The 10,655-nt window shown below is 51.2% G+C and overlaps 1 protein-coding gene across 1 annotated transcript; it reads right to left on the bottom strand.

The window, feature by feature from the left end:
- Window positions 1-4,040: 4,040 nt before the first annotated feature.
- RTL9 (retrotransposon Gag like 9) lies at window positions 4,041-8,687 on the bottom strand. Its single transcript, XM_088028950.1, has 2 exons — window positions 4,686-8,687; window positions 4,041-4,157 (listed from the first exon to the last, which is right to left on the bottom strand). The coding sequence occupies exons 1-2, from the start codon at window positions 8,685-8,687 to the stop codon at window positions 4,041-4,043; spliced, it is 4,119 nt and encodes a 1,372-aa protein (XP_087885076.1).
- Between the last annotated feature and the right edge of the window lie 1,968 nt (window positions 8,688-10,655).

Raw genomic sequence — 10,655 nt, forward strand, 5'->3', positions numbered from 1 at the left:
CTGAAGATGTCCCAACCAGCCCTACCCTCCACTTCCCAACCTCCTCAGGGTCAAGCTTTAGCTTTACAGGTAACGAGATCTTACATTTGTATGTCCTGCATTTGATTTTTCCAAACCCCTTCCGGGCTTTTATTCCATGATGCTGTGAGGTTAGTGGGACGGTGATGTTTATTCCCATTTGAGAAACCAAGGCCCTGAGAGGTAGAGTGGCCTGCAGTACCTATCATCCTATAAAGCCTCCATTAGATCACAAGGGGATCAAGTCGCCTGCCTCGCCCGCCCTGCATGTGTTCAAGATGCACAGAGCTTTCAGACAACGTGAGAAGGAAGGAAGCGCATGACCCATAAGGGGAACAACAACAAAAATCCCTCTGTAGCTTGGAGAGCGGGTAAGTTATTTTATCTGTAATTATTCTGGTTGGAGAATGAGGTTGGGAGGGAGAGGTCCTGTATTTGGGCTGACCAAACTAGTCTAGTGCAACAGGATCTTGTCTGAGCCCAAAGTGAGACTTGAATGTCCAGAAACAGAAGCATTGGTCACTCAGTGGCAGCCCAAGTCTATACTTGCCTGGAGAAAGTGGTCTTTAAGAGAAGGTTTTATATACTCTTGGTCCCTGAGGAGCAGCTATAGAGACCAACTGGTGGATGAGAGAATGGCAGGAAAGTAGAGGAACAGAACGGGGTGACATTTGCTCTCCCCCTCCCCACCTACCCCGGGCTCCAGGACTGGGTGTGTGGAGAGTTCCTGGCATCTGTTCACATGGAGGATAGTGGTTTTGAAGAGATCTGTGGACTTAACAGTGCCTCACAGGGCACGGATGGAGATGTGGGGATGGGAGCTGGAGGTTAGGTCTGGTTAGAGGACTGGGTGGCTTCGGTACGCCCCCATTGAGCTGGGGCAAGGGGGGAGGGGGTGTGTGGCCAGGAAGAGGTTGTCACAGGAAGCAGCTGAAGCCACCCTTCTCCCATGGGCCTCACTGAGATACAGGGTAAAAGCAATGCTTCGGTGTCCAGGTGACAAAGGGGCAGAGCATGGCACAGAAGGGGGAGGAGAATTACCACCACCACCTCCCACGGCCCATCCCCCACCCCTGTGACCCATCAGTGACTTCGGCCAAAGCTGCCTGAAGGGAGGGCAGCCCCATTCCATGCCCCACCCCAGCAGGGGTCTCTGGGTTCCCACAGCCAGAGGCACCCACCAGCAGCTGGAGTGGAGAGGCCATCCTCATGTGGCAACATGGGCAGCTGAGTGCCATGAGGCACGGTGGGAACCAGAGAACTCAGAACACGAGAACCCGCCAGGGTCTTCCACAGATCCCTGGAGGAAACCTTCAAGGGCTTGAAGTCGTGTAACACACAGGTGGGGACAGGGGCCAGTGCCATCTGAGTTTTTACTGCTTATGGGACCTTATTTTTACCCACAGGCCAGCGAGGCCTGGAGAAATTTGAAACACTGTTTTACAGCAGACAAAACTGTCTCAAGTACTTGGGCATATGATAGCCCAGCTTTATGTAGAGGCTGAGTGTCTCTTCAAACATTTCTAAATATAACCTTTGGGGTGGATAGAGGAGCAAGCAGGCATTGAGCTCTGGCAGGGTCTGATTGGGCTTCTTTTGTTCCATTTATCTTTAGCGACATTTGCTTAAAGAAGAGCAGAGGCAAAAGCGAAGGGAAGAAACATGGGGAAGAAAATAAAGAAAAGAATCAGGGGATTAAGAGGTACAAACTTCCAGTTAGAAAATAAACAAGTCACAGGGATGCGAAGTACAGCCTAGGGACTATAGTCAATAATATCATAATAATGTTGTATGGTGAGTCCACTCACAGTGATGAGCTCTGAGTAATGTACAGAATTGTTGAATCATTATGTCGTGCACCTAAAACTAATTGAACGCTGTACGTCAACTCTACTTTAATGATAAAATGTTCTTTAAAAAAGAATTGCTATTGTTCTCCATGCTCATGGCTATAAGAAAATCAGTTTGGGGTCGCTTGGGTGGCTCAGTCGGTTCAGCGGATGTTTTTTGATTTCATCTCAGGTCATGATCCTCAGGGTTGTGAGATCGAGCCGTGCATCGGGCTTCACATTGGGAGTGGAGCCTGCTTGAGATTCTCTCTCTCCTTCTCCCTCTGCCCCTCCGCTCCTTATCTCTCTGTCTCTTAAAAAAAAAAAGAAAGTTTCAATTTTAAGACATTTGCTTTCCATAGACATTTTCCAGACATCAATTGTGATCCCGTACATCCATTTCTGTTTCAGTCGAGAGTAAGCTTGACCGTGCTTTGCTGAGCTAAGAGCTGTGAGCCTCTCCCCCGCCTTGAATTTGGGTTTCCCAACTTCTTGTCCCCTCTCCCTCCACCCCGAGGCAACAGCACTGGTGACTGATACATCTAGAGGCAGCCTGCAGAGCCAGATTCTTATCTATATTACCATGGGGCCGCTAATTTGTCTGCCAATCTTTGTGGTTTTTTTTTTTCTGAGAATCATTTTCCTCTTCCTAGAAGCAGACCCAGTGTTTAGGGTAATGGAGCAGCAGACGTGAGTCCTCCAAGAGCGTTTGGTGCCTGTCCTCTCTTCCCATCCCCACTGCCCCAGGCCTCGACTGAGTCGCTGGCAAGTCAGTCACCTGTACTATTACAGCAGGGGGCTCAGAACTGCTCTCTGACACCTGCCCCTCTCCTGCCTCCAAACTGTTGCCAGGTTAACTTTCTACAATATGTTTCTCATCATGCCGTTCCTACCGTTTGTAAAAGATCCTTGAGTAACCCAATTATGTGGACTATTATTAAATAAATAAATTGGCCCTGTGAGTATCAGATGCCCCATTATCCCGATTTCTTGTCTTCATGGCCTTTTCCATGATTTCAGTCTATCTTACTTACGTCTTTTCTTGCTCATTGCCCCTTCCACTGGAATGGAGTTTTCATTCTGTTGGGGTTTTTAATCTGTCGGTCCCTAAAACAGTGGCTGACACATGTTAGATAATCAATTTTGATTGAATGAAGGACTCCGTAAATCAAATTCTGTCAGCCACGGTTTATTCTTTTTTTTTCCATAAATGAACTTTATTGACTTTTATGATTACAAATGTAATACATGCTTACTGCAGAGAATCTGGAAAGTACAGAGAAGTAGAAAGAGGAAAATAAGAACACCCACAATCCCACCACCTGAAGGCAAACACTGCTCATAGAATGTTCTAACTATCTATTCCTGTTTAAAGACCAAGACCTCTATCAAGAGTGCCGGTCACGAAGCACAATAGCCAAGGGGAGAGGGGGCACTTAATTACTCAGGGAGCCACCAAGAGATCAGAACTAGCAATTTGACACCAAAGAACAAAACAAGGGCCATAGACAAAAGATCAAGAAGTAGAAGTTGACAACACAAGAACAAGTTGGGTTATGATGAGAGTGTAGTGAGATGGTGCTTGTCAGTTAGCCCAGTACCGGTCACGTAATATGTAATCAATAAACGTTAGCCACTACTATAATTACTATTGTGGGTCAAAACGAATGGTTCCCAGGTTGGAGACTATAAACAGGGCAAGGGCCCTGGAGACCCATTTTAGGTGCTATGAGTTGGGGGCATATGAAAAGGGTGGTTTTGGAGTGGGCATCACTCTCCTTATAGGCTCCCCTGCCGGGTGAAATGGGACCAGGGCTTCCTCACATTTGCCTGATGACATGTGGCAAGACACTCTAAGGTGTTTTTGAGGTAGGACATGGTTTCTCCTGCCTAGACTTTTCCCTGGACCAGGAACTAGGACTGGTCTCGACGGCAATAGGAGTTCAGAACCTCATACACCAAACACTCTTGAAGTCCCCACTTCTGATTGTCAGGGCCGGTCACAGGCATGTGGGGTAAAAGAGAAGGTCAAGTCAACCAATTGGGAGTTACAAGGGGGTGGGGGATTGTGCCTAGGGAGGCTGAAGGGGGAAGGCCACAAGGTTTATGATGTAATTGAATGGAATGGGTCCAGGAACCAGTCCTCAAGTTAGCAGCGGAGTCAGACATCACAGGAGAAGATTCCAGAAAGCATTACTTGTTGGTGGGGGCCTTGTGATGGCCTGTGCTCTGGCGAAGGTGGTCATGCAGACCCTCTTGAGGGTCTCCATGCTCTTTCAGGTAGTAACAGCGTTTGGGAACATGCTGGTGCTGGGAGTGAGAAAAACAAACAAACAAACAAAAAAAAACCAGCAGAGGTAAGAGCCACACTTACTATGATAAGGGGGTTCTGCCTGGATGACGTCAGTAACTTGGCTAATGTACTGCATGCGCATAATGTGTGACCGACGACTAGGCTGGCCAAATTCCCTAGTGACCTGGGTCTGCAACAGATGTGCCTGTAGGTAGGACTCGGCCCACCAAAGATGACATCTCCCCTAGGATAATTGGAGAGTTGGGCCCCAGCTGGTTCCCTCATAATCGGAAGACTTAGACCTTTAGCCATCTCAGACTGTCCCCCCCCCCCACCCCAGGAACTTGGGCCGGGGCATTGCTTCAAAGTGGTTAATACGCCCCCAATAACTGCATAGCCAGGCCACTGATGAAACTCCAGGTTGGAGGTTAAGGGCTAGAAGCTCAATGCCTCCCTCTCGCCTCTTCCTTATTCTACTCAAAGGAGCAGGGTGCATTCCCCATCACTCCCCACCACTCCCCTTGAGTGTATTTCCCCATCATTACCTCCTCAGTCTGCTGATAAGAGTTCAGTTCATTCTCCATTGCCTCCTCATTATTCCGCTTACATGCTGACAGCAGAACCTGGCTGGAGCTGCCCGGGGAATCCTTCTCTTCAGCCAGCTGGCACTCAGTGTAGAGAGACCTGTCTATCAGCTCCTTTAGGCTGCCGGCCACCTTCAGGAAGATCCGGCCCATTTTGGTGGTAACAGCTTCCGAGAGTCCTTCCAGAAACCTGGTCCGTAGAATGGCATCAGACCAAGACAAATGTCGGGCCAGCAGCAGGAAGTCAGTGGCGTACTGCCTGACTGACTTCTGGCCCTGCTTGGGATGGCAAAGAACAGCACTGAGGATGTCTATCTCAGACAGGGAGTCATATAAGCCCTGTGATCTGCTCAGGAAAGATTTGTTTTCATCTGAGAGGGGGTTGCCTACCTCCATCTGCAAGATGGACCACCTCTCTGCTGCCCCCAGATGAAGGGACACCAGAAACGCCATTTTCTCTGAGTCATTCAAAAAGCCCTTCATTTGCTTCTCCTCATCGACCTCCATCTCCTCCTCCACAGAGCATGCACCCCGGGCTGCTTCCTGCTCTTCTAAGAGGTAACAGAGTGCTGGGGTCAGCATGCCAAAGGATGGGACTTCCTGGGGTGGTGGTGGCTTCATTGTTTCGGTGATTGTGGCAGTCATGCGCGGTGTGGACTTTGATCCAGACACTGTGACATTGATGTGAGAGGCAGATGTTTCTCCAGAGTCTGTGGCTTTGATTTCCAGAGTGGACATCATTCCAGAGGCTGTGGCTGCCATCTGTGGGGTGGACATGGCTCCCAGGACTGGGCACCTCACTGGTGGCATGGACATCCCTCCAGGGGCTGTGGCTCTCAGAAGGGGCATGGACATCATTCCAGAAGCTGAGGCTCTCATTGGCGGCACAGACATCCCTCCGGAAGTTGCGTATGTTGTTTGTGGCAAGGACATAGATCCAGAACTTGTGACTCTTGTTTGCAGTGCGAACACTGTCCCAGAGGCCATGCTTTTCATTAACGGCACAGACATGTCTCCAGAAGCCATGGCTGACATCAATGGCATGGGCATTGTTCCAGGGGTTGTGGCTCTCGTTAATGGCTTGGACATCCCTCCAGAGGCCATGGCTATCACTTGTGCAGTGGACATCTTTCCAGAGGCTGGACCTCTTGATATCTCTGCGGATACAGCTTCAGAGGCTGAAGGTCTCCTTAGTGGTGTGGACATGATTCCAGAGACTGGGGCTCTTACTAGTGGTGGGGATATTACTCCAGAGGCTGGAGAGTGCATCGATAATGTGCACATCTCTCCGGAAGCTGCGGGCATCATTTGTGGTGCGGACGTCGCTCCAGACGCTGGGGTTCTCATCAGGGGAAGGGACACCCCTCCAGAGGCCGTGGCTGTCATTTGAGGCATGGGCATCCCTTCAGAGGCTGTGGATCTCATTAGTGGTGTGGACATGGCTCCAGGGACTGGAGCCCTCATTTGTGTCATAGGCATCATTCCAGGGGCTGGAGCTGTCATTTGTGGACTAGACATGGCCCCATAAGCTGGGACTCTCAGAGATGTGGCAATCTCTCCAGAAACCGGGGGTCTCATTAGTGGTGGGGACATCTCTGCAGAGGATGAAGCTCTGGTGAGCAGTGCAGACATCTTTCCAGGGTCTGGGGCTCTCATTAGTGGTGTGGACAGCACCCCAGAGGCTGGGGCTCTCATTTTTGGTGTGGGCACCATTTCAGAGGCTGGGGTTTGCAGCTGCAGTGGGGACAACCCTCCAGAGGTCATGGATCTCATGAATGACATGGACATCCCTCCAGAGTCTTGGGTGCTCATTGGCTGACCGGGCATCTTTCCAGAGGCTGTGGCTCTCATTAACGCTGTGGGCATTGCTCCAGGGCCTGGGGCTCCCATTAGAGGCATGGACATAGTTCCAGAAGCTGCAGCTGTCATTTGTGGGGTGGACATGTCTCCAGAGGCCGGGGCTCTCATTAGTGGTGTGGACATCCCCGCAGAGGCGGTGTCTGTCATCTGCCGCATGGACATAGCTCCAGAAGCTGTGTCTCTCATTAGCATTGTGGAGATGTCTCCAGAAGCTGTGGTTGTCATTTGCTGCATGAACATTGCTTCTGAGGCTTTGGATGTCGTTAGTGGCTTGGACACTGTTCCCGAGGCCATAGCTCTCATTTGTGGCAAGGGCATCACTCCTGAGGCTGTGTCTCTCATTAACAGTGGAGACATGGCTCCAGAGGCTTTGGCTGTCATCAGTGGGGTGGACATTGCTCCGGAGGCTGAGGCTCTCATTTGCGGCACAGCTGTCACTCCTGAGGCTGTGGCTCTCCTCTGTGGCACAGACATCGCTCCAGAGACAGGGCCTCTCATCTGCAGTGCGGACATGGGCCCAGAGGCTGGGGCTGACGGTGGTAGCGCGGACACTGTTTCAGAGGCTGGGGCTCTCCTTAGTGGCGCGGACATCATCACAGAGGCTGGCGGTCTCATTCGTGATGTGGACATTGCCCCACTGGGTGTGGCTTTCCTGAAGCCCGTAGACACCGCTCCAGAAGTTCTGGCCATGGTTAACTGCGTGGACATCACCCTAGAGGCCACAGTTGACATTTGCTCAGTGGACATGGCTCCGGAGGATGTGGCTGTCATCAGTGGGGTGGACATCGCTGCAGAGTCTGGGACTGTCTTCAGCAGTGTTTGCATATTGCCAGAGGCTAGAGCTCTCATTCGTGGTGTGGACATCCCTCCGGGGTCTGAGGCTCTCGCCGGCCCTGCGGACATCCCCCTGGCAGCCGCCGCTCTCATTGGTGGAGTAGACATGATTTGAGGGTCTAGATTTTGTGTTAACTGCGGGGGCATCCCTCCAGAGTCCTGGGCTGACATCAGCTGGGTGGGCATCACTCCAGAAGTTAGGGCCGTCATTAGCAGTGGGGACACGGCTTCAGTGTCTGGAGCTGCCTTGGGCAATGTGGACACATCCCCAGCATCTGGGACTGCCAGGAGTGGTGCGGACATTGCTCCGGAACCTGGCGCTGACATGAGCCGTGAAGGCACTACTCCAGGATCCGGGCCAGACATTAGCTGGGTGGGGATTTCCCCAGAGTCTTGGGTGCTCGTTGGCTGGGTTGATGTTGTTTCTGAAGTGAGGGCTGACATTATCAGTGACGATATGGCTTCGGAGTCTGTGCCTGACATCAGCAGCGAAGATATCTCTCCAGAGGCCAGAGCAGTCATTAGGACTTTGGACATTGCTTCGGTGTCTTCATCGGTAATTTGCAATGGTGACATTGCTTCAGAGCCTGGAGCTGGCATTGGCTGCTGCGTGGACATCACTCCAGGGTTTATATCTGGCATCAGGAGTGGAGATATCTCTCCAGGATCTGGGGCCAGCATCAGTGGTGTGGACATCGCTCCAGACGCTGGAGTGCTCATTATAGGTGTGGACATCGCTCCAGAGGATGAGGCTGGCATTGCCAAGGGCGATATCTCTGCGGAATGTGGGGTGGCCATTAGTGCTGTGGACATTGTTCCAAAGTCGGGAATTGTCATCAGTCCCGGGGACATTAATCCATAGTCTGAAGTGGACAGCAATGGGGACAATGTTCCAGAATCTGAGGCTGGCATGAGCAAGGGGGACAGCGCTTCCGCATCTGAAGCTGGCATGAGCAACGGGGACAGGGCCCCAGATTCCGAGGCTGGCATCAGCGGTGGGGACAGTGCTCCAGCGTTTGGTGCTCCCATTAGAGGTGCAGACGTTGTGTCAAAGGCTGCGGATGTCATCAACTGTGCAGACATCCCTCCAGGGTCTGATGCTGACGTCGAGACTGTAGGCTGTACGTGGGACTGTAAGATTTGGACCTCTGCTCTGGTCTCTATTATTGGTCCAGAGAAGGTCGACCCCCTGTTTTGGGGGTCGACGTTTTCCTCCCTCAGCATACTGTTGAATCGGAGTGAGCGTAAAGGTATCGACATATCGGCCATGGCCACAAGATAGTGTGGAGAGAGTCCCTAACGTGCTGAGATCAAGGAGTCGAGCTGAAGTCCAAACGGCAAGAAAATCTGTAAACAGGAAACAAGTTTAGTAGTCAAAAGCCAATATCAAAAAGATTGGGAAAGAGACCCATTCGCGATGGAGACCTTTTCCGCGCGTTGCCAGCTACGTGGCACCAGAGATGGGCCTATCAGGTTAAAGGAGCTGTGCGACAACGAAGGAACTGAAAGCTAGAGCAAAGATCCCTTCCAGCCCTATTCTCTTCAAACCAACCCGCTCAGTCCCACAGCACCGCACAACCTCTCCATTGCTAAAAGCTCTAAATGCCGGCGAGCTCAGCAGCCGGGAGCCTCGGCCGTCCCAGAGCAAATGAAGCGGCAGCGCCACCTTGTGGCAAACTGTGAGAGGTGCAGGCTCCCTCTCCCACCAGAGCGCTCACAAGGCAGCCGAGGCGCTGGCGGACCTGCAGGAGAAAGCCCTTTGCCCCGGGGCTGATCATTAGTTCCTAGGGCTCATTGTGTCCTGCCCAGGGCTTTAGTCCCCATTTTGCTACTTCGATGGCCCTGAAGGTCTCTTTCAGGAAAAGCAAGGCATTTATCTGATCCATGGACTGAAAATCCTGTTTATTATCACAGCATTCCATGAACCGAAAATCCTGTATATTATCATTTTTATTACTGACAAACACAGCAACCACTACTACTAGCATGCGTTGCTCACTTAGTGTGTTCCAGGCACTATACTTGGGCAACTGCACACAACTCCAAACTGTCTATTATAAGATTTGAATCTTATACCCTGTGTGATAGTATTATTAATCCCATTCTGCCAGTTTTCTCAGAGCAGACAGGGCTGGGGCTAAATAGGGTCACCGCGACAGTAAAAGCTGTTTGTTCTTTACTATCACCCCCTCCCCGGTGTTGCCTAGCCTTTGGCATCCCTAACGCTGCATTAAGTTACCGTTCCAACATCACTTGAATACCTATAGGCGTACAGATTTCACGTACAGATTTCAAGTTTCTCCAATGACACGCGGGTGGGCAATCCCAGAGCTTCACCCCCCAGCCCACCCCCATAAGCAGCTCCAGAAGGGGCTTCTTGGCACATAGCTTGGAAACCAAGACGCACATCACACGATGTTGACACACCGCCGCAGCCTGCCCATGCCAAAAACAGAACACTTGCTTATTTGGGACAATGTCACAAAAAGTCATCAATCTCGTGGCGTTGTGCCTCCATAGTAATAAGGACAACACTAGCAACAGAAATGCCAACAGTGACCATTTCCTGAGCATGCGCTGACCAGCAAGCACCCCACTAGGCACTTTACACGCATCATCTTGTTTGGTCCCCACAACAACGCTAAGAGATTTTGGCACTCCATCTTCATCTTACAGACGAGATAACTAAGGCCCAGAGAAGCTTAATAACTTGCCTGCAGTCACACAGATTGCCGGGTACGTCCAATGCCAGAGCCCCCTACTGTGCCATAATGTGCTATCTCACGGTGCTATAATGATCTGCCTTGTCTGCCTTTTCTCCCTCTTAGTCACATCACCAACACCTCCCCACCCCCTGCCAATCTCCAGCCTGGACAGCCCCGGAAAGGGGTGTAGGAAAAGAAATACTAGCCCCCTGTTGGCACCTTGGTTACCCTAATAATTGGTGCAATGGGCAAGATGAGTCAAAAGAGCATTCGTAGATTTCCACTTCCCATCTTCAGAAAAATCCCTGAACATGCTACAGTTCCCCACCAGGCAAAACCCGGAAAGATCTTACCTTGCCAGTTAGGGAGAAGAGAATTATGTCCTCTGCGCCCCTGGCTCTTTTAGTCTGGCCAATTTACTTATGCCCCATGCCCAGCCAGTTCATTAAAGTAAGACCCAGTACCAGCAGCTGTTCTCTGCAATCTCCCTTAGCTATCCCCTGCCACGCCCCCCTCCTGCCCGCCAGCCAGC

This window comes from Eumetopias jubatus, unplaced genomic scaffold (genome assembly GCF_037043125.1).
Source record: "Eumetopias jubatus isolate StellerSeaLion01/CBP00866 unplaced genomic scaffold, mEumJub1_p1.0 scaffold_11, whole genome shotgun sequence".
Taxonomy (NCBI): domain Eukaryota; kingdom Metazoa; phylum Chordata; class Mammalia; order Carnivora; family Otariidae; genus Eumetopias; species Eumetopias jubatus.

Coding starts and splice junctions, on each gene's coding strand:
- RTL9 (XM_088028950.1), bottom strand. CDS start 8,687: ATGGCCGATATGTCGATACCTTTACGCTCACTCCGATTCAACAGTATG. Junction 4,158..4,685: donor CTTATCAGCAGACTGAGGAG/GTAATGATGGGG, acceptor TCTCACTCCCAG/CACCAGCATGTTCCCAAACG.